A 24,910-nucleotide genomic window follows, 5' to 3' on the forward strand; every position below is an offset into this window, starting at 1 on the left:
TGTGTGTGTGTGTGTGTGTGTGTGTGTGTGTGTGTGTGTGTGTGTGTGTGTGTGTGTGAGTTGTGTCTGTGTGTGCATGACAGTGTAATGTACGTATGTATGCATGCATGGTGATGTGTGTCTGCATATGTGTCTGGTTGGTTTTTATTTTATTTTTACCGTGCCGTGCCAAGATGAAATCCTTTTGCAAAATTGGTGAATAAATATCTTGTATCTAGTATTGACATGACACGAAGGCAGCACACACAGCATGACTCCGGCACACGCAAACAAACACACGTGTGTGTTGGTATTCAGTCTGTGTGAATAAACTGATGTGTTTGTGTTTAGGTTTGAACAAAAACAACACTTATCCGCGTGTGCGTTCGCGTGAGTGTTCGAGCGCGCATGCGCACACACACGTGTGTGGGTGTGTGGCGGTGTAAATTTGAGTCAGTGTTTGTGTGTGCGTGTGTCTTTGTCTCTGTTGTTTTGAAGCATGTGAGAAAGATGATAACTTCAGTTTAATATTTAATGACAGACAAACAGCGATCATCAAAGTGACAGTTGGCGTCCATTTCAGCACTGCGAAGCGCTCTTGCGTGACATCTTCGCGACTTTGTTTATCTGTGTATGGATGTGTGTGTGTGTGTGTGTGTTTATGCGTGTATTTGTGTGCATGTGTCTGTAAATATGTGTTAAGGGAGGGGGGAAGAATGCGTTTGGCTTCATAGTACTTGCATACGAATCACTATCGCTAATCGATCGATGTTCACACAAAAAAGAAAAAAAAAGCGCAGGATTTTTTTTCTAGTCATAGTCTGAGTCTGTTCGTGTAGACCCGACACTTGGCCACAAATAGCACCTGGTTTTCAAAGAAATCATAACGTCGATTTCGTGCGAATGAGCTTTTGCCAAACAACCCTTTTTAACACTAAGTGATCTATGCTCATTTGCTGGAGTATTAAACGCTTTGGCGAATAATTTTAATGTAATGATCTTGTTGAAAAATGAATTGCCTCCACAAGTGTCTTTACCTTGTTAAAAAAAAAAGAGCATCTTTACGATTTTTGTAGCGTGTCACATGAAGTGACACGTTTTGCATGCATTCACGACTCGCTTGACCCCTTCCCTGTATAACCCAATTTATGAAAAGTAAAAAACAAAAACGACTAAATACTATGCTGATGCACTAATCCTAGAGCCAGTAAAATGTCCTCCACGAATCTGTTTTTCTTTTTAATTTACCTTATCTGGTTCATATTTTACAATTTGAAAAATCACTTGCAACTGTGGGCGTGAAGGAAACTGTTCTTTCGCCGGGTACTGTACATGTGTTTATAATGCAGAATGCTGTCTTACAGGTGAAAGCAGGTATCTTAAAAATGCACAATTTGTGTGTGTGTTTGTTTGCGTGCGTGCTTGTGTGTGCGATGTCAACCTTTCGGGTGTTGAGGAGGAATATTTTTGCTTTCAAGCCCATGCTTCATTTAAGTTCCAATTTCAAAATATATGAAATAAGAGACAGAGAGTGCATGCAAGTTAGTTCCTGCAGTTAAAGGCACACTCCTTCATTGATAACATGTATCACTATCTCAAATATGGCCAGGCTCTTAAATGAGATAAAACCATCTCTTCAGTTTAAGACACAAACCAAAAATGAACAGCCTAGGTGCTCTCTGTCAACAGTGGACATTTTCTGACTAATTAATGTCATTAAAACAAACCAATGGCCTTCAAGAAATTATTTCAAACAAAATCCAAATCAGCACAAGTAGTCAAGGTATTGATTTTGAATGTGTCCAAGTGGAATAATGATCTTATCCTATATAACTAGGTTAGAGATTGCTTGGATCTCAATTGTTTTCATTAGAAGGAGTGAGCCTTTACCCACTGGAGCCTGTTGTGCACTTCACCCATAATCAGAGAGATATAGAGAAAAGACAACCTGGCAACACAACAAACAAGTTCAGTAAAACTGATTTAATAAGTAAAGCTTGCAAAACCTTTCTCTGACATGTTCATTTACCTGCCAAAAGTACCATGTTGAATAGACGAGTTAGAAGAAAAAAACGCTTTTAGGTTTGTATGTGTTGTGGAAGGGTGACCTTTTCTTGCAAAACCTATGACAAACAAAGGAGGGGCCAATCAATAGTGAGGGGTGTGTCACATGGACCAGAGCACATGTTTCCAACACACCCATCACTAGTGATTGGCCCCTCCAATGTTTGTCAGAAGTTTTGCAAGAAAAGGTCACTCTCCCACAACCGATACAAACCCGACATTTATTTTCGGAATTCGTCTATTTGACAGCAAAACTGAGAACAAATGTAAAGTGACTGACTTGGCAGGGGAATAACATTGGAAGTTTAATCAATCATACACACAGTCATTTGTATTACACGTACTCATATAGGCTGACACATAACTTTTCTGCCATCTCCAAACAACCATCCTTAATTTTTAAAGCAAAGAATTAACGTACAACTTGGTACACACAATATACAAAAGAACTTGATGTGTAGTCTTTTGCAAAACACAAAATGGATAAGCATGTGTCATAAACAGATGTTTTGATCAGTTGTCGTTTCTGCTTTAGGTAAAACTTATGTTGACAGGTTTCTTTTCTATGCCATAATGAGAGAGAACACCGACCTTCTCTTGTGCTCAAGGGAGATACATAGACATAATGTATTGAACAGAAAAAAATGTAATATTTCTTTCCGATGAAGTCTTTTGCGATTCTCAAAATGTGGCTAAAATAATTACATTGGAAATGATACAGGTCCTATAATGTACTTGTACTTGTACGACGATTTAGGTTAAAAACCTGTACGCCGATCCACAAAAGTAAGCTGCATACGCGGGGGGGCTAGTAGCAGCTTGGTGTGTAGACACTTGATGTGTCTTTCCAGTGGCTGTCCAGTCGTGCTTTAAAGCAGTTAACGCTATCAGCTGTCACAACATTGTCGGGCAGGGTGTTCCAGTCTAAGACAACTCTGTCTGCGAAGAAGGCACTCCTTACTTTCGACTTGGCAAAGTTTAAAACTGTTTCCTCTCATGTCCCTTTCAGTGGGTGGGGGTCTGTGTAGATTGGGTTTCTGGGTAATGTATATACCTTTGAGGTATTTAAAAGTGTCAATCATATCACCCCTGCGCCGACGATGCTGGAGACAAGGAATTCCCAGGATCCTAAGCCTTTCTGAGTATGACAGTTCCTTCAGACTTCCAATCATCCTTGTTGCCCTTCTCTGGACATTCTCTAGGTCCACATTATAATTAAGGAAAAATCAACAACAACCAAACATACTTGAGCCAATACAAGAAGTAGCCACGCTACTAGGTTTTAGTGTTAGTCTAAAAAGACAATATTCCATGAAAAAGTCTGAACAGATTTGGTGATTTACAATAATCATAGTCAACTGGTGCTCATGACTAAGATTATTGTAAATCACCAAATCTGTTCAGACTTTTTAGTTAGAGTGAACTATGAAGAAGAACAGTATTCTCCAGTAGTGTATTTTCACAAAACAACATTGGTACAACGTTCATAATTAGGTGTGAGTAAACTATACTGAAGGCATCAATAATGGGCAAAGGAAAAACTATAAGCATGTGCACATGAAGTAAACCAACAAAAACTCAGAAACATTTTGTAAAGCCTCTAAGTCGAATCAACCCCCCAAAAATAATCTCACAAGGATCCAAACTAATGTATAACACCTGCTGTAAATTGAAGTACATGTATGTACTTCAAAAGGACTGCCCAGAAGTCAATAAAGTGGTAATTTTCTCCCTTCAACAAGATACAAAGTCACAAAGATGACAGAAACTATGTGATGTCAAAATAACCACTGCATATATACAGTGGAGTCCGGGTACTCATAACATCTACAGTGCCATCTTTCTTCAAGAAAAAGGGGGAAATACATGTAGATGAATTGTGGAAATAACTTTTCTGGGTTGTATGGGTTGTAAAAGAGTGAGTACTCAAGAGTCTTCATTTTGCTCCGACAAATATTGACATGTGGTTCCTTTACACATGTATGAGACACACCCTCGCTAGTGACTGGCCTATGTCACATGGGGAAATATCTCACTTGACATTAGTGGCCAGTCACTAGTGAGAGGGTGTCTCTGAAACACGTGTACAGAAACATTCAGACAATAGAGTTACATGGAGAAACCTTTCCAACTTTTTACAGTAAATGCATGGGGTATTAAAATTCAAAACTCAGAAGTGTATTCAGCTTCTGCTACATTGCCAAGCTTGCCACAGAGATAAAATAGTTGCACCTGCCATATGAGAACAGCCTATGATAAGACGAAACCTTGCAATAAAGGACTGGACACCTGAATTCCCTTTTTTGGTTATCTTCAGTAACATTATACATGTCATGACAGGCCGCCTGCAATGTAGGGACATTTTTGGCTGGACCATAGGGGTGTTTTTTCATGGCAAGTACCACTGTGATATTCCGGTACAGAGATGTTTGGAAAGTATTTATGCTGCACTCCTAGCCATGAAGGACACTTTGGAGATCAAGGTGTACTTATTCTTCTTCTTCTTGTCGATCACTCAGATCAAGGTGTACTAAAAAATGTGAGAAAAAAAATGGAAAAAATTTTTTACAAGAGAAAGTTTAGACACAGAAAAGCAGGGTTTATTTATTTTTAGATCAAGGTGTACTAAAAATAAATAAACCCTGCTTTTCTGTGTCTAAACTTTCCCTTGTGACAATTTTTTCACACGGGAAAGAAGATATTACACTCTCATACATAAATAAATTCAGTTTTCTGGGGAACACAAGAAGAGAGTAAAGACATCTGTTAGGGGAGGAGATCAATTCTATGGTGGTCTCAGAAAGCTAGGTTCTATTGTACATTTATTTAGACCACTGTGTGAAATCAAATAAGAAGCTGTATATCAATATACATCACTTGAAAATCCCCCCAAAAGACAAAGTTTGAACTAACATGTCCATAAAAGCTGCAAAATACACCACGAACATATAGAGTTAGACAATAGAATTGATGAAAAATGTACAGTGAGTGTTTACCAAACTGTATCTTCCCTTGTTTGTCCATAGTAGTCCTCTATGGCTCTTAAAATAAAACAGTGAACATGTCTGAGGGCTTTAACATCAATCTTCACAGCTACTGCCTGGTGGTGATACTAGAACTTCCTGTGTTGATGTCTTTTTATCCCAGCCTTGTTGTGCCTTGATTGGAAGACAGTATCACAAGTAGTGGCCACCATCGGACAAAACACTGTCTGTCTTGCACTGGAAAAAACAAAACATTCTGGAATTACAAAGATATAAAAACTTTTTCAAACAAACCCGAAGGTTTGTTGTACTGTATTGAGCTCCCTACATTCGCTCAAAGGGAACACACTATCATTCATTTATAAACAAATAACCACACACACACACACACACACACACACACACAAACAAATAGCACACACCCAAAAACATAACTTTCACAACCAGACTGGAGAACACACAACCCTTATCTCAAATTTTCTTCCTGCAATAGAAAGTGAAGGCTGGAGCTCATACAGTGTATTGCTAACAGTAACACACAACCATAAGTAATTTTGCTGTTCAAACGGTCATTGTAAAGCATGAATGAATTAACTCAACATAAACTTAGAGACACAAGTAATATTATATTGCTGTGTGTGTAAAACAGCGTTTGAGCTATTGTTTAGGCTAGCATGTACGTTTTAACTTATACAGTACCAGAAGGTGCACAAAATACCGAACCATTTACCATTCCAGCAAGAGTTTTCTAATAGACGATGTTCAGAAATAACTTTCAGGATTTTCAGGTCTATTGCTATTAGAGTAAGACTAAGAGCCTCTTTTAAGTGGTCAAGCTTTTCAAACTTAGACGAAACAAGTATTAAGCTTCTGAACAGGTTTATCCTGTGATCGGGACTAACAACTAACTCTGATGTGTATGTTATGCAGCGTGTGCACAATACTATGCCACTTTCTGTAAATGATCAACGTTCACAAGTTTATCAGAGTTCCCGATGATTGCTGGCCTATGTGCTATAGTGATCCCTCTCAACATGTTCTGATTGATGTGACGTGAGTTTCATAAAACACATGTGCTTAGAGAACACTTCCACTGATCTGCAAACAATCGGCTCTGATGTGCATAGTTTTGAAAGAAAAGGGTATTATAATATAATTATATATGAGCGCCGACTGCATAACATACATATTAGAGTTATTTGTTTGTTCTGATCGCAGGATAAAGCTGATAAGAAGCGTGGTGCATTCTTCGCCTTGTTTTGAAAAGCTTGTCCTTGTAAAATGAGCTCTTCATCTACCACACCGACCAAACATCGGGACAAAAGTTATTTCCGTAAGACGTCTATTCACAGTTATCTTCAAACAGGGGAGGGTAGCGAAAGGGGTAAACAAAATCCCAGGACCACTTAACTTCTACAAACTTAAAAACATACCTGAGTTCTTCCGGAGGCGGCCACCATTTTGACCCTTGTGAGTTGTCCCTCTTCTCTTACTCCAACAGCTTGTCTGTCATCAGTTTCTTGATGAACAATGGAAATAAATTAGAAATCAGTTGCAAAGTTACATAAGTCAAAACGTTTTAGCGACAAAACAATGATAACTGTTCACAACCACACACTGTTGACTGTACTTAAAGCTGTCGTCTATCTACGACTATACGTGGCTCCATGTTTGAAAAGATAGGGCTTAGAAGCATGTACCGAACTCAGTACAGTGAAGGCGGCCTGAAACCTTGACAGATTCATTTAACGCTTGACTTTTGCTGTGATAACTTCCTGTTTGCTCCCTCTATATTCAAGAGGCACCAAAGGGAACAAATACGCCTTGGTGGAGATTCAAACTCAGGAACTCATGATTTCAGGGCTGATGTTCTAACCACTTTATACTACTGCGCCAATTATGACAAGCGCTGAACAATTTATACATTTTATGTTATTTTTGGAGCAGCATCTATTTCATACCTTTATCCATCAATTGCTCAGGAGTGAATTTAACTACTTCTTGGATAGCTATACTTGAACTGCACAGAGATTTGGAGAGATTAAATCAATAAATTACTGTTCTTCTACTTAACTTGTATGTTGTAAATAGATATCACATTCACAGCCATCACATCGCGTGAATGTCGTGTAGCATGGTATTGGTAACATAAAACATGTGCTGTAATTTCGTGAAACATGTTTGCAAAATAACGGCGAAGTTTACAGACAATTTTGACGCTATTGCAATGCATGAATCATTGAATGGTATTAATTCCACCTTAGCATAGAAACAAATTGTAACTTTTGCATCTTTGTTAAAACTGATGGAGTGGCCTAGCGGTCATGACATCCCCCCGAAATCTTGAGGTCCGAATCTGGTATACTATGAGTAGCAACAAGAATAATGTGTATGCTTCCTTTGACCCTAGCCTGTTTATTGCAAACCTAAACCGATTAGTAGTGGTGACAGACAGGGCTGGATTTAACACAGATGAATATATGTGTGAGTTATTAATGTAATGGTCAACAAGTTACCATACTTTTTTAAATGGAAGAAGAGCATTATCACATTGTTGGCAGCATTGTGCAAAATACCCATACCATTCTGGATTATTGAATTGATTGACCCCAACATGGACCAAAACTCGTTAACATTATTAAATAACAATCACTCTGTAATGATTAACAACTTTTGGTTACATTTTCAAATGTTACTACATGTAGTCAGAAAGAGGTGTACACCACTGTATAGAATTAGAAGAGTATTACTATTACTAAGTTGCAAACCCCACTTTTATAAAGTAATTGCTAGAGAGAATTTCAAACACCACCAGAATAATGTAATGAACATCGGGTTTTCTTTTCAGATCTCCTGGATTTATAAACAAAAGCTGCTAATTCAAAACCTACAACTCATCCAAAGATGGAAAAAAAACATGGTTCGAGATTAGCATTGCGATAATCCTTTAAAATAACACAGCTTAAGATTTGAAATACATACTAACCAAGCCTATGTATACAACTGCTTGTTGTACTACTATGGTCACAAAACTGCCATTGCCAGGGAATGCTAAAACAGATAAAGGCGATGGATATAGCTTTCTGTCAGCACATTGAATAACAGTGAAAATGAAATTAAGGGATGTCTGGCTGACGGTAACAATAGCAACCACAGTCAGCATTAACCGGAAAGATTTGTGTGTGTAGCCAAGCCTAATGATATTCACCTGTTTTTGCATGATGAAGGAGTGGTATATGCAGAAATTCCAGCAGCGGACCCAGGTATCCTAGACTGGTCAGGCTCTGAATGTACTCTTGCCATAGAACTTCTTTGTGAGAGGCACCCACCAATAAGTCCTCGGACCTGAAAACAACACATAAAATACAGGATAAGAATAAGGATAAGGTGTGATAATTGATATAGTCCTGTGAGGTCAACCTCATGGCAATCCGGGTTGCTTTCTCTCTGGGGAAAGTGAACCGCCATACACTGAGTCAATAACACTGATACAGTACACTACAACATTTTTTTCTACAATCTTTTTTACCGTTATTTCCACTTTGTGATTCATGCGATCTTATGCATGACTCCTGATAATGTCGTCTGGCGTCGGCAACACTTCCATATCAATATTAAAGCTTTGAAAACATTGTTATCTTTTGACCTAACCGGTTTTTTTTAATATTCCTAGCAGTAGCAACCTCCTTGCGGAAACTTCCAGCCTGCCCTACTGATGTCGTTAATGCATCACGTTCAAGTTCAGGCCAGTCCACCTCCTCCAAATGTTTTGCAACCCTTCAATGGCTTCATTCAGTCCTTTCATTTTTCTGAGATGTTGAATTGGCAAAATGGTCTTATTTTAGGGTGTGGCACAAAGTGAAGCACTGGGAATCTCGCCATGACCCATTTCCAAAAGAAAGATAAAGCAAACATTTACTTGAATCAAACCATTTAGGAACTGTGGGATTCATGGGGGTTTATCCATTTGAGAACAAATCTGTTACTTCCCTTGCCAAGTAACATTTCCCTTTATTTTCCTTTTTAAAATTTTGTTTAAATAGAAATTATCAAAATAGAAAGAGGTTTTTAATATGTACAGAATAAAAAAACGGAGGAATGTTTGCGTAAAGAAGGAATTTCCATAGAAACGAGTTTTCACTGGTATGTAAATTGATTTAAAGAAAAACTCTGAAAGGGGTGTGTGTGTGTGCCTGTATGCATGATCTGTTGGCAGGTCCAGATTAAAAAACAAATTGAAAAAATAAAATCTGTGCAATCTTGCATATTAGCAAGATCTAGATCAGCACTTTCCAGGACGTGTACGGGTAATGTGATCAAATGTAGTTTTTACATCACGCGTTTGCCAAGATCTGCAGTCTTGGTGGGAGCAAAACAACACATGCCTTTGGAACATTGGAGAAACAAGAAGAGCAAACGCTCGATCGAGTCACTTTCGCAGTTCTGAATATTATATGAGGCATCAGATGGACAGGAAGAAATTGCTATTCACAACACAATGAGTCACGTTCACATAAAATTTGAGCCCGGTCACTTTTATAGTTTCCGAGAAAAGCCCAACGTTAAGTTGTGTGTTGCCGAACAGAAAAGGCTAGTTATCTCCCTTGTTTTTCTGATAACGTTCGTAAAAGGCTACAGATGTAAATACTTTGATGTAAAGAATAATCCTACAAAGTTTCAATCACATCCGATGAACTTTGTCAAAGATATAAAATGTCTAATTTTTCCTTTGACGCTGACCTGTGACCTTGAAAAAGGTCAAAGGTCAACGAAACCATCGTTAAAGTGTAGAGGTCATTGGAGGTCACGACTAAACAAAATATGAGCCCGATCGCTTTGATAGTTTCCGAGAAAAGTCCAACGTTAAGGCCGGCCGGACAGACTAACACTGACCGATTACATAGTCACTTTTTCTCAAGTGACTCAAAAAGTGAGTCACGGGTGACGCAATATCTACACGTACAGGCCTTTGCTACACGTTCGACCACCCAGAACACTGTATTCTGGGAATGGGAGTATCTTTCATGAATAATATTGTACACAGCAACAACAACAAAACTGACCGAATTTAGTACATGTTTTGTATTGCGAGTAACCAATAATCATTATAACCCAAGTTTAACTGAATAAATATTATTTGAACATACAAGCCAGGACCCCCTTTCGAACTGTGCACTACCCTACTGAACTGCGTTCAACATTATGATCGCTTTGCGTGTGCCACTTGTAGGAGCTAGCTCATTCAAACAGTTTTCAAAAGTGACTTACACGGGCGGAATCTCACTGAATGAAGGGACGGTTTTATGGAAGACTTTGGTCTACTAGGTAGATTGTTCTATTTGATTTTTGTACCTCGATTTTGTTTTTCTCGGAAAAGGAATTCTGTTCTCTCTGAAATGTGTAGCTTTTCTCGGAAATCCTGGGATCCGAGGAGAATTTATCTATGAAAAAAACAAAAACAAAAAAGGGTAGTAAAGACCATCAAATTGTACTCACTTGATAAAGTGTTGTTAGTCCTAAGTTTTCAAGTGATGGCTGGCTTTCTGATTCTTGTAAGTTGTATTGAATCTTGGTCTCTGTCCCATACATCTCTTGCGGTGACAGCGGCAGCATGAATCAAACTGCACATTGAGAGTCCACACACACTAAAAATAAAGAGTAGCAAAATGGTTAACCAGGAATAGTCGAATCATGATGGTTAGTGAATTCCCAGACATGCATTCAATACAATGATCATAAAAGTATAACGTATAAGATGTCAACATGTATAATACATACATTACATGTGACCTGGGGTGAGGTGCAAAAAGCCAGACTCTGAGCCACCGAACTGGGTGGAAATCGCACGCGGGGTCTGACTGGTTGAAATCACAACAAATCTTAATTTCAACCAATCCAACCCTGCGACTGTGTAACACCAAGTTTTACACCCTGCACCTCAGCCCAGGAAACCTGATTATCAAATACCTGAAGTGTGTTAATGTTAGTTGTTACTCTGTGTGTGGTCATTGAGCGAGTCGTACTCATAGACTGGGTGTTTGTTATGTCATTGTCCATTCAGTCACAACTTTGACACCCAGCCAAGACTCAGTCACTGAGTCAGTCAAGGCTATTCAAGACTCTCACTCTCAGCTATGTCATGTGTTTCTGTGTGCATGCAGACCTTTGACAGTTTGAGCATGTTCATGTGCTTGCACATGTATGTGTGTGCACAACTGCATAAGACTAAGATTTGTAACTGTAAGACTGTGTATTTTCAAGGATTGTTGCGTTTGTGCATCTATTTGTTCTTTATTGTTCCCATGATAATTAATGCCTATGTGTTCTAGTGTGCGTGTGTTTGCTGGCTTTCAACTTTTAATCATACATCATTACATGTGCAAGTGCCACCTTTTGTTTGTGTGTGTGTGAGTGTGTACTTTTTTGTGCTTGTTTGTGTGTGTACATGTATGTGTTCATGCATGTGTCATTGTGCAATGTGTGTGCACAAGCTAACAAAAGGTATTTTTGTGCGAGACTTTGTGTGGTTATCAGTTTGACTGTTTGTCACTGGTGCCTGTTTTAAATCTCTTTCTCACCATCAAATGACTGTACTTGTTTTCAAAATAAATTGGTAAATTTGCAGCTCGTACATTATAACTTGACAGTAAAAGAATTGTTCAAATCAGAGGATAGCATTCAGAATCACTCAATCAGTCAGTGGCTAGTCAATGCCACCCTAAATAGACTCAGCTTGGCTCAAGTAAGTCGCAACTGGTCACCAGTTATCGAACAGCACAGCGATCAGTATCACCATCACCAATCAAAGCAGTGCAGACAGTATTCAGTATTGATCACTGCTCCTTTCTTTGCTGCATGCTCATTGGCTCGGCTCCTTTTGCTTTAACTCCAAATAAGGCCCCCCCCCCCCCCCCCAATAAAAAAAAAGGTGTGGTTAACTGAAGGTAACATAGCCCCAAAAAATATGGTAGGAAGCTAGGCAATCACTTTTTTTTCTAATGTGTACAAATTAAACCTACTTGACAGGTAAATAAGTGTGCGACTAGGTTTTCTGCACTCGTTTTCTTGTGTTTTTTGTGTGTTTTTTTTGGGACAAATGTAATAAAAAGTTATAGGGTCGGCCCCTAAAAATAGGGTAGGTCGGGTTACCGTAACCACACCTATTTTTTTTAGGCCTACTTAATGTGATGGGCGCTGCCTAGCTGTCAATTGCTGTGGACATCCATCCCCCCCCCCCCCCCCTTGATTGCTGGGCCAACCCCCCTCACCTCAGACAAAGGGGGACTGATCATAGTCAGTCGGGGCTAACAAATAGTAACATGACATTGACAGCTGCGGGTTCGGGTTTGGGGATGCAGGTGCGGTAGGGAGGCAGAGTGGTTAATGTTAGCCAGCAAAAAACTGAGAAGCAAGGAAAGGGGGTATTGGGGGAGGTGTGACCGTAGACATGAATACACTGTTGTCTGCAGTCTGCTTTGATTGGAATGCCGGGCCGGTGTTCGATCTTGGGTAGTCTATCCTCCTAAAATACTGAAGACCATCATCACCGGAACCACCATCACCCAAGCGTAGCAGATTCATCACCATGCTGATGTTGGCTACCTACCAGTACCACCAAGAAAGAAAGACCACGGATGACTTCTAACACACACATGATGAAACCATGCTAAAAGTGACCTCTTGAAAGCCGACTTACCATGCCCCAGGAGATTGTTCAAGTTACTTGCTGCCCGCCACGTCGCTGTAATTCGTGGAAAATCCTTCTTATGCAGAAAGTTCCACGTGAAGCTTGGTGGCCGCCATTTTGGTTCGGAATCTTAACTTCCCGCTGACGATTGAAAGTCGTGAAGTTGAAATTTATCCTATTTGTGTTGATTTATCCTGAAAGCGACGTGTTTCACACAATAATCCATTGTTGTTATGTCTACACTGTTCAGATTCTATTACTTAATGTCACTGGTTATTAGTCGCAGTGGAATCGACGAACTGCTGATCACGACAATCTGTCACCAGTGATAAGCGATCATCATGATTGGATCGATTGTTTTTGATTGGCTGATCGCTTGTTCGCTCCCATCGACCGAACGATATGCCTACTAAACCTGATTGGCTGTCGTTGTGATAGCTGCGATCGTTACCAGTACTATCCCCTGGGGTTTAGGGTGTGTTGCTGAGGCTGCTGCGCAGCACGAGATATTTACGAGTTGGCTTCGATAGTAGCAGTGTGCAATGGGTGCTCCTATGATCTCAATGGTATCAAGGCACGCCTTTGCCGCGACAAGGTTTGCCAATACCGGCACTTGTCTTGTCTAGACAGTGACGTCATTCATAGATGACGCCAATCATAAATGACGTTTGTCAAGGGAACTTATGCTTTCAAGTGTTGCTGCTTCCAGTGACAGGAAGGTATATAGATTGATCATTGTATACAATCAATTTATCATTGTATACACAAATTACACAAACGTCATCTTGTGAGGGACCAAAAAATATTGAAACTCTCGGATGATTTTTTTGTGTGGTATCAACCTCGACCTACGGTCTCGGTTGATACCACAAAAAAATCATCCTCGAGTTTCAATATTTTTCGGTCCCTCACTCGATGACGTTGTGTAATCTCTATGTATTGACTATGGCTACATGCAGACAGACAGATCTAGATCTAGTGTCTCGCTTTCTTGCACAGTTTCACCTATGCTCTTTCTGTGTGTGTGTGTGTGTGTGTGTCTGTGTGTGTGTGTCTGTCTGTCTGTGTGTGTGTGTGTGCGGTGTGTGTGTGTGTGTGTGTGTGTGTGTGTGTGTGTGTATGTGTGACGGAGTGATTGAGTTTGTGTTACTGTTTGTCGATTTCTTACGTGAGCCTTGATGGCTTCGCCTCTTGTTTTACTTCCAGTAAAAATCTCGTACGCAAAAATGGGATGCGGGCGAAGGGATAATGCCAATAAGTGATCTCGCGCACACGAATGTCGCGCTACCCACCCTTCCACCACCAAGACTAACAGGGGACAAGGGAGTAAAAATTTCGTACACCTGGCATGGGAAGTTAAATTGCTCGTGTTGGGGTGAAGTAATTTATTCGTTATTTATTCGTCAAGGGAGTAACATTTTTGAACGAAATGTTTACTCGGAACTCACCTGTCTTGGGGAGTAATTTTCTCGTGCAATGGGGGAGTGCTTTTTTTCGTAAAGGGAGTAACTTTTTCGTACGAAATGTTTACTCCGGAGTAAAATTCTCGTGGGAGTAATTTTCTCGTGTTACACCGGCCTCTTGTGCAGGTAAAATGTAAACTGCATGCGAGAGATTGTGACGTGCACAGTCACGGCATTTCGCAACGTATCGCTTCAACTGCGCAGATACCCAAACAGGATGCTTATTCCAGAAATCAGTTTGGTAATGCTGTGCCGTAGGAAGACAACCAAAGTTTTCAACCGCACATAAGGTTGACCGTTTGAGCAAAAACATACCAAGGTTTGAGTTGTGGAAGTTTATGAGGTAAGGTTTTTTCACTTGTAAGGGTTTGGGAGAGTTTGACTGTCTGGTGTTCCTGTAATACTCTGCCGTTATTGTTGTTGTTGTTGGTGGTGGTGGAACTGTTTGTTTGTGGTGGTGGTGCTGTTTGTTTGTGGTGATGGTGGTGGGGGTGGTGGTGGTGGTGGCGCCTCACTGTCTCATATCTGATCAGGCTTTTACATGGGATAAGACCATCCCTTCACTTGGTCACATACCAACCATGAGGAGACTGGGTTTTCTCTGGGCACATTTTGTTTTTAAAGAACTAATTTCGCGGTAGGCACTGATGCTTTTTGAGATAGTAAATTCATCAAAACATTCCAACTCATGACAGAAAGCAGCCAGGCTGTAGATGTTTGGTACGCATCCAACTGTTCTTCGTCTCTCGTAAACGCCGCGTCAGATCTGTGATGGCAAACATGATTGTAACACAAAGCGGATGCTACATATACCTTTGAAACACATTAAACAGTCTAATTATCGGGACACAAGGCGAAGGGTACACGTACTATACCTTCAAAATACATTAGACAGTCTAATTATCGCGGCACAAGGCGAATGGTACACTATACCTTCAAAATACATTAGACAGTCTAATTATCGAGACACAAGGCGAATGGTACACTATACCTTCAAAATACATCAGACAGTCTAATCATCGGGACACAAGGCGAATGGTACACTATACCTTCAAAATACATTAGACAGTCTAATTATCGAGACACAAGGCGAATGGTACACTACACCTTTGAAACACATTAGACAGTCTAATAATCGGGACACAAGGCGAATGGTACACTAGTACTATACCTTCAAAATACATTAGACAGTCTAATCATAGGGACACAAAGCGAATGGTACACTATACCTTCAAAATACATTAGACAGTCTAATTATCGGGACACAAGGCGAATGGTACACTATACCTTCAAAATACATTAGACAGTCTAATTATCGAGACACAAGGCGAATGGTACACTATACCTTCAAAATACATTAGACAGTCTATTATCGAGATACAAGGCGAATGGTACACTATACCTTCAAAATACATTAGACAGTCTAACTATCGAGACACACGGCGAATGGTACACTATACCTTCAAAATACATTAGACAGTCTAATTATCGAGACACAAGGCGAATGGTACACTATACCTTCAAAATACATTAGACAGTCTAATTATCGAGACACAAGGCGAATGGTACACTATACCTTTGAATCACATTAAACAGTCTAATCATCGGGACACAAGGCGAATGGTACACTATAGCTTCAAAATACATTAGACAGTCTATTATCGAGATACAAGGCGAATGGTACACTATACCTTCAAAATACATTAGACAGTCTAACTTTCGAGACACAAGGCGAATGGTACACTATACCTTCAAAATACATTAGACAGTCTAATTATCGAGACACAAGGCGAATGGTACACTATACCTTCAAAATACATTAGACAGTCTAATTATCGAGACACAAGGCGAATGGTACACTATACCTTCAAAATACATTAGACAGTCTATTATCGAGATACAAGGCGAATGGTACACTATACCTTCAAAATACATTAGACAGTCTAACTATCGAGACACAAGGCGAATGGTACACTATACCTTCAAAATACATTAGACAGTCTAACTATCGAGACACAAGGCGAATGGTACACTATACCTTTGAATCACATTAAACAGTCTAACTATCGAGACACAAGGCGAATGGTACACTATACCTTCAAAATACATTAGACAGTCTAATCATCGGGACACAAGGCGAATGGTACACTATAAATTATACCTTCAAAATACATTTGACAGTCTAATTATCGAGACACAAGGCGAATGGTACACTATACCTTCAAAATACATTAGACAGTCTAATCATCGGGACACAAGGCGAATGGTACACTATACCTTCAAAATACATTAGACAGTCTAATCATCGGGACACAAGGCGAATGGTACATCGGGACACAAGGCGAATGGTACACTATACCTTCAAAATACATTAGACAGTCTAATTATCAAGACACAAGGCGAATGGTACACTATACCTTTGAAACACATTAAACAGTCTAACCATCGGGACACAAGGCGAATGGTACACTCATACCTGTCAAGTCTTGTTTTTCGCGTAATTCTTACGGAATTGTTATGTTTTTCAAGTCTTACGGCGTATGCCGAAGATCTTACGGTTTTTACAAAACAATTTGGTCAAATAAAAAAAGATCGCAAAGGTTCGTCCGAGAACAAAGTAACAGCTACAAAATCTCGCGGTAACTGATCCGGCGGAAGTACAAGGCAACGCGCATGTGCACACCGTCAGCGCGATCTGACCGAGTACTCTGCGACCACGCCTGACCACACGCGACCTCAAATTAAAGCAGTTACATGTACTATTGTTGTTGTTCTCGGTATCTTCAAGTATTTTCTCACGTTGTGCGAAGTTTTAAGCCATAGAAATGAAACTAAGGGAGAAGTGATGCATTTTCGAAGAGCTCGCGATCGAAAGCGAAAGGAGCCGGATTTCTGTCACATCCAATTATGTCGGACTTGTTTTTAGAACACCCGCGACCTCAAACTAAAGCATTTACATGTCATATTTTTGTTGTTCTAGTATCTACACAGTATTTTCTCACGTTGTACCAAGTGTGAAGCCATATAAATAAAAATAAGGGCGTTGTGATGCATTTTTGAAGAGGTAGAGAGCGAAAGTTAGCACCGGATGTTTGTCACAACCGATCATAATCATATACGACTTGTTTTTAGAATATGCGCGACCTCAAACTAAAGCATTTACATGTCATATTTTTGTTGATCTGGTATTTGTCCTTGATTGTTGAGACACACATGAGTTTCTGGCTTGTAACTTGTGTGTTTTACATGTTCTGTTTGGCTAAAATGTTCTCTTTTGCACATTGTGGTGGGGGTTTCCATTCATGATTGAATCACTGTGCTCAATGAATGAATGTTGTTAAAACACACTTGTCTTGTGCCTTTACTATCATGTGGTGCTTTTGTGCATTCTGGTAACATTTTTGTGAAGGGTGTAAATGTGTGACTGCCAGGTTGGACGTGTGCCGTCTTTGTACAATTTAGGTGATTCGGTACAATTTACATTTAAACATGCTTTGCATTTCAAAATTTCAAAACAGTGCAGTTCAGTGTTGAAAAAAGTTTGTTTTTTTATTGTGTGAAATAAGGCTGATTTCTTGTTTTTGTTTGTGTGCATGTATTTAGTTCTTGTGGTGATTAATCTAACGACTTCTGCAGTTTTGCACGTTGTCTTATGCTTTTTGGTGCAAACTTATGGTTTTTTAAGCAAATTCTTATGGTAAGAGTGCACAAGAGCTTGACAGGTATGTACACTATACCTTGAAAAGCCAGGAGACAGTCTAATTATCGGGACACAAGGCGAATGGTACACTATACTTTCAAAATACATTAGACAATCTACATATCGCTACACGAGACGAGGCTCTGACAACAAACACGACTGCCAAGTCCCTGAAGGACGCTGTGCAGAACTTGTCACATAAATCATCCACTGTGCTTCGGTGGATCCCAGCGCACTGTTTCATGTTTGGAAATGAGCGAGCGAACCGAATGGCAAAGGGGGGAGGAAAGGGACGAGGACACGTCGACCTTCAAAGAGAAGACGCACAGCTACCAGTCCACGCAAGACGCTTTTCTCCATCTCAGAAAACTGAATGCACAATCTGTGAACATAAAGTATTGTCATCATTTTCACGAGTTTTCATTCACAAACACCTGGCAAATAAATCTCATGTTGCCCATGCAATAAATCGAGGTATGGGTTTGAGCTTTCAGGTGAAACGTGGATTGTCAAAGTAAAAGCCAATCAGGCTGATTGTTTGATGTGTGAAACCATCGCGGCTTTGGATTTGTGTTTCCGAGGACAACGATTGTAAGCATTCACTCTCAAAGACCCAATCAATGTTGATAATTACCGCGGCGACAGGTTGTTTTGTTTTGCTGTCTTGCGTATTTCTTGTGTTATGTCAGTTCTATTGAGGCAGGTGTTGAGCGCTTGAGCAGTAGAAAACGAGAGATTTTTGCGTCCGTTTTGAGGGGTACCATGTCAAAAAGCGCTATATTTCAGCAATGCCAAAATTGATTGATTCGATTTTTTTAGGATTTCGCATCGTTACAGATATTTGTAAAGATGACAAGCTATCTTTCGGAAAATGTTTTAAAACGTGTTACAAGTTTGCAGATTTGCATCCCAAAAAATCATGACTTTGCATGCGTACAGACAAATAAATGTAACAAATACTGCCAAACTTTCATATAAATACAATCACTAGTTTTCGTTTCCTTGTCCTGTAAACACGATCAAATATGTTTGGAGGATTGCAGTGCGACAGCCATGTCCAGTCATCCGTGACCGCAGCATGTTTTGAGAGGCATTCAGCGATAACCGCTGTCAATAGCAAACAGCCTGAACGTTCCATTTTTTTTCTCATGTGTTTACATGGCTAGAAAATGTCAGTGAGTGGTCATTCTCAAATGAAACTTTGGCAGTCCTTGTAACAACCATTTGTGTGTATGCATGCAAAGTCATGAATTTTTTGGAATGTAAATTCACAAATATTTTCCGGAAGAGTGCACAACATCTAAGTACAAACATGTAGTGATCCAAAATTTAACCCAGGGTAAGTCTCGTATATAGACTTCAGCTCCTTAAAGTTTCGAATTAATTAATTCAGGCATTACTGAAACAAAGCGCTTTTTGTCATGGTACCCCTCAAAATGACGCAAAATCCTCTGGTTTTCTACTGCTCATGCGTTCCACACCTGCATCAGTAAAAACGACATTACACAAGAGATACGCAAGATAGCAAAACAAAACTACCTGTTCTGAATTTTTAATTGGTACCTGATGTTATTGTCAGGTCGATTTGGGGGGTACCCTTACTTCGGCGGCACTCTCGTGATACTTAAAACAGAAATCTTTGATCCGAAAAGTGTGCCAGATAGCCAAGTGAAGGGCCTTTAATGGCATATACAGTTTGAATAAAATGACATGGGCATGTTTTTGCTCAGTTTATTTACAAGGAACTTCGTAACTTGTTGTTAAAACGAAAAGTTCCGCAGCAGAATCGACACTGCATATGACATTGTCTTGCAGTGTTTTTAATGGTTACTCTTTTTTCTCACTCTCTTCATGTTGTTTTTAACTCTTTGCAAATAGTTGGCTTTTTGTGTGCTGTAAGTTCCTCACGAAGCACATTTTCCGCCACTGCATTTGACATAATTTCAATAATTTCAAGAACGCAGTATATTTCAGCCAGCCAATGATCGACAGTGCACTGCGTCTGCTGTCATTGCTTTACTAATCATTGCAAGGCTCAGAACATCCCATGGCAGCAGTGAGCTGTATGATGCTATGACACAACTGAACCCAAGTGACCTGCATACAATTTTGTTTTAAGGGACATCGCTTTGATGGTGTTATGTTATGTGCAGATTGCTCGTTGTGATTATAAATTAATAAGTTGAGTGGCTGCTTCATCCGAGTCACGCATTTTACTATACTGTTCAAAAAAAGAAACGCATAGCTTGTAATATTTGGTTAATTTAGTTATATGGCTACAAGGATATCCACCAAACTGCAGAAAATGTTTATCTGGTCGTCGACCTTTCGTCCATTGCCACAAGTGAGCTCTGCACGTGACGTATGCGTTATCAGTGGCTACAATGTCAAAATTGCTCATTTGGCATGACCACTCGTCATGCTTCAGTGTAATCTCGTGAAACTCGGGGAATATTGAGCTCTCACCATGTCTTCCAAAACCCATAAAAGCGGATTGTTCGCCACAAAGAAATCAGACGACAATTCAGCGACGAAAAATGGCCCGATTGAGCAGAGAAGACCGCCAAATTGCATTGGGTCGTTTACAAGCAGGCCAAAGTCAAAGTGCAATCGCCAGGCACTTCCACGTGTCCCAGAGCACCATCAGTAGACTGTGGGTCAGGTTTCAAGCCACTGGCTCCGTTGCTGACTTGCCACGAGCGGGAAGACCAAGGGCGACAACTGCTGCTCACGACCGCTTCATACGGCTCCGCCACCTCCGGAATCGTTTCCTGTCGGCCTCATCTTCTGTCCAGGCTCTCCCCGGGCCACACCGATTATCGGACCAGACCGTGCGGAACTGCCTGCATGAAGCTGGTTTGAGAGCTCGCAGACCTCACAGAGGAGCTGTCCTCACCCGCCGCCATCGCCAGAACCGAGTGCAGTGGGGCAACCAGCACCTTCGCTGGACCGTCCGGAATCACTGGAGACACGTGTGGTTCAGCTGAGGTCCTACTTCCTGCTCCAGCGACATGATGGTCGGAAGAGGGTCTACCGGAGAGTAAACGAACGTTACGCGCCCAACTGTGTGGATGAGGCACCCGTTCATGGTGGTGGAGGCGTCATGGTGTGGGGGGCGATCAATACCGCTGGAAGGAGCACCCTGGTGCACGTCCAAGGGCGCATAACTGCCCAGCGATACGTGGAGGAAATTCTGCGCCCACACGCCCTTCCTCTTCTGGCTGACCAGGATGCCATATTCCAGCAGGACAACGCTCGCCCGCCCACAGCACGACTCACCACCCAGTTCCTCACCGACCACTATGTCCAGGTGCTTCCCTGGCCATCCATGTCGCCAGACATGAACCCGATAGAACACCTCTGGGATGAATTGGACAGACGTGTGCGCAGGCGAGAAGAAGCGCCGGCAAATCACCGCGATCTATTGCAGGCACTTCAGGAGGAGTGGGACACCATCCCACAGCAAGATATCCGGCATCTGATCCAGTCCATGCCCAGAAGGTGCCGGGCAGTTGTTGCTGCTCAAGGCAGTCACACCCCCTACTGACTTGACAGCCTCGGCACCCAATCGTATTGATTGACTGATTGATTTGAAGATGCAAATGAACTGTGTGTGCATTCAACTGTGTCCATACCAAATTTCAAACAAATAATCTAAATATTGGATTTTCTGTTAATTTTTTCGAAAAATAAAACAAATTTGGCAAGTAGCAACTATGCGTTTCTTTTTTTGAACAGTATATGATTATGACTAGTCTGGATTGGTGCTTAATCCTTTTAGTCCCTTTTCTTCCATGATACCGTGATTATAGTTGCATTGCTACCCCCATCTTTGATTCCCGTTTAAGTCGTTCATTTTTCTGTATTATGAGTGGATTGGTTCCACAAAATGACAATTTTATAGATCAAATGGTATGACTTTTGTGCAATTTCAAAAAGTTTCCAAATTCGGGGATAGACTCAACGGTACGAGGCTTGAAATGGAGCAGTAGCCAAACTAACCTGATTTAAGCCCTTACAATTGTTATCTTTGGGGTAATTCGAATGACATAGTATACATTAATCAACATTAGACAATCAATGACTTCAATACATCAATTGCAAGCAGGATCAGGACATTTCCCATGGATGAATGCGTTCATGTCATTGATTAATTTTGCGCACATTGCGCAAGTCAAACGTAACAACGGACGGGTTATTTGTTCCAGTCATTTGAGTTTTACAAATACTGATTTTCATGATTGTTGTGCATGAACTTTATGCGGAGTTCCATTCTACGTTTTCAAAGTCGCACACACAACTAACCCCCCCCCCCACCCCCCCCCCCCCATGTTTTACAACATGCTTTGGCCCTGTTGCTCTCTGATCAACCCTATATCTTGTAAATATTAAGCTTAGTGATCGAATGTGGAAGCTACACGTTGGGTCAAAGGTCACAGAAGAGTTTGCGTCGTGCAGCGAAGGAAAGAATCGCGATCTTGTTTCCGACTCAGTGCCTCTTTGTTTTTCATTAGACCTGTCATTCTGCTTGCTCGGCTTTGTTAGATGTTTGCATATTTTGTTGCTATTTTCTTTGCTTTTATTATTATTTCTTATTTGCGCTTCGTTTATCGATACAACGTCTTGTGCACGGGTCAAAATTTGTGTGTCAGGGGTCAATTGGTTTGACTTGAACTTGACGTTCGTGTTTCTCTGAACGTCTGTGTATCGAAACACAGATACACGCACTCCATGACTTTGTAAGAAGACAAAACATATCGGTAGGTTTCATTTGTTTGTGATGAATTTATGACCTTTCATGAAGTAGTTTTGTTTTTTGTTTACTTTTGCCAGTTTGCCAGTTTGTTTTTGGAACTTTGCAAAGCAATGTCGTGTCGTCTGTGAAGGTCTGGGGAAACGCCAATGAAAAGAGCCGAAGAATCCCCGAGCGTTTCTATTGGGTTTGCTTTTGATTACCCATGTATAACCTGCTTCCTGCAACTATGGTAACCAGGGGCATGGGGAACATGAGATTTATTTCCCAGGTGTTTGTGAATGAAAACTCGTGAAAATGATGACAAAACTTCATATTTAGGCGGCAAGCCGAGACTACAAAATAGTGCATGTTTTTGTGCGTTCAATCATACAAACCTAAAAGGAATTCTAACCAGAATCGATCGATACATAAATGTTATTTGTATATTTGACCAAAATATGACATTTTACACAGACCTCGACAGTCATTGTTCACCTCGACCGCTAGCCGCGGTCTCGGAGGAACACTGACTGTCTCGATCTGTGTAAAATGTCATATTTTGGTCAAACATACAAATAACGTATAATGACAAAGTTCAACTGCCTCGCAGAGATGATGAGTGTACTATGAATAGTGGAAAGAATTGGTTTACATTTTCGGTTCATAAGGCCCGACAGCCGCTTTGATTGTCTGGACCGAGCTAGTCATGCTGATACAAGCTTATGTGTATTATCTAAAAATAAGAAATTGCATGTGTCATTATTCACCTGGACGTTTTCACTTTGCTGTCAACAGAGATAACACAGATGGAGTCCACCACTACAGCCTACCTTTTCCCAGGCAATGATTCTGATGACGGTCATCATCAACCCATAGATGACACCAACAAGACGGCTTACCTGGCTGCGGGGGGTACTTTGATCGTTCTCACCTTTCTCCTCAACGTCGCTGTCATCGCCGTGATCGTCTACCTGTACGTCAAGCGGCCGACAGTCACCAGCAAGTCGCCACACTTCATCCCCATGCTGGCATGCTGTGTGGCGGAAATCCTAGAAGGTGTTTGGGATTCCGTGTTCTTCAACATGCTGCGAGTACGACGGTATGAAGGGTCGTTTGGTCTAAGCTGCCGAGAGTTGATTGCCGTGGATCTGAGCTTCATCATACTTTCCACTCTGCCCTTGCTATTGGTCGCTGCCGTGATCTTTACACAAGCTGTGCGTCTGCAACGGGTTGTGACCTTGACCGGTGTGGGTCAAACGGTTGTTGCTGTGGTGCTGGTGGTGCTGTCCGTGGTGTACGTGGTGGTGGTGGTCATCTCGGTGTTCTACATGACCAGCTATCTGGCAGACAACACCAAGGTGTGTATTGAGGACCCGCGCGGCAAGGAGTACGTCAATTATCAGTGGAAGCTGTCCAAGAAAAGGGTGATGCCTGCTGTTAACTACATCGTGCCCAGCCTGTATCTTCTCTTGTCTAGCGCTGTGTTGCTGCTCGCACACTTTGTCCTGAAAAACCGCACCACCGGTACTGTCACCCTCGTCTCGACAACGGCCACTCCAACGTTTCCCTTCAACGTCCTTCTGGCCGCAGCGTCTTGCATCATCCTCTGCTTTGTCTTCTTCCTGTACCTGTTCAAAGGCTCCTGGTCGGGTCTCACCTATAGCAGAATGTGGCTCGCTGGCACCATGCTTGAAATGCTGAACGGAGTCTTCCTGCCATGCTTCTGGCTGCTGGACGCTGACATCCGGGCACTGTGGTGTTGCTGTGGAAACAAGTCACGCGCACCACCGGAAGTTGTCACTCTGGAGAGCTCTGAGGGAAGGAGAATGGAGGATGCCTGATGGTGGTGACGACATTGTAGTATCTGTACGTTATGGTAATAAGACACGATGATGAAACATCCGGGTTGCTTGAATGCGGAGAATAAAGAGCATGGAAGCCTCTGCATTGACTTGGCTGTGCAAGGTGGAATACCTGCGTGTGCAAGTCTGTGGGAGCGCGAACACTACATTTGGCGACGAGGAGAAAAGTTCAAGATTACCGGAGAAAAAGTCAGACGCACGTCACGTGAAGGTATGAATTGTTAGACCAATTTTCTTCGAACGCGTGACGTCAACGGCCATAAATCGACCGGCATGGCGATGAACATTCCAAGTGTTGGAACTTTTGATCCAAAAGGGGAACCAAGCCAAGTTGCTGCGAGATGGCAGAAATGGCAACGGGGATTCGAGATTTACTTGACTGCTCTTGGGGACACGACGGATGTGCAAAAACGAGCATTGCTATTACATTGTGTTG

At 41.3% G+C, this 24,910-nt stretch overlaps 1 protein-coding gene and 1 long non-coding RNA gene across 6 annotated transcripts; one reads left to right on the plus strand and one right to left on the minus strand.

The window, feature by feature from the left end:
* Nucleotides 1-1,943: 1,943 nt before the first annotated feature.
* On the minus strand, nt 1,944-13,245 carry LOC138964644 (uncharacterized). 5 transcript variants are annotated; one of them, XR_011455165.1, is made up of 5 exons: nt 12,724-13,245; nt 10,524-10,648; nt 8,236-8,372; nt 6,461-6,546; nt 1,944-5,264 (listed from the first exon to the last, which is right to left on the minus strand). It is a non-coding gene; the product is annotated as an uncharacterized lncRNA (long non-coding RNA). The 5 variants fall into 5 exon arrangements; XR_011455168.1 differs by lacking the exon at nt 12,724-13,245 and adding an exon at nt 8,014-8,078 and having other exon boundaries at nt 10,524-11,847; XR_011455164.1 differs by lacking the exon at nt 12,724-13,245 and having other exon boundaries at nt 10,524-11,847.
* Nucleotides 13,246-14,008: 763 nt separating this feature from the next.
* On the plus strand, nt 14,009-24,555 carry LOC138964646 (uncharacterized). The gene is made up of 2 exons (XM_070336656.1): nt 14,009-14,520; nt 23,408-24,555. Exon 2 carries the CDS (start codon nt 23,419-23,421, stop codon nt 24,451-24,453), a length of 1,035 nt encoding a protein of 344 aa, XP_070192757.1. The 5' UTR covers nt 14,009-14,520; nt 23,408-23,418; the 3' UTR covers nt 24,454-24,555.
* Nucleotides 24,556-24,910: the final 355 nt, after the last annotated feature.

This window comes from Littorina saxatilis, linkage group LG4, assembly GCF_037325665.1.
Source record: "Littorina saxatilis isolate snail1 linkage group LG4, US_GU_Lsax_2.0, whole genome shotgun sequence".
Taxonomy (NCBI): Eukaryota; Metazoa; Mollusca; class Gastropoda; order Littorinimorpha; family Littorinidae; genus Littorina; species Littorina saxatilis.

Excerpts from the sequence above, each read along its gene's own strand:
- LOC138964646 (XM_070336656.1), top strand. The coding sequence starts at position 23,419 with ATGGAGTCCACCACTACAGCCTACCTTTTCCCAGGCAATGATTCTGAT.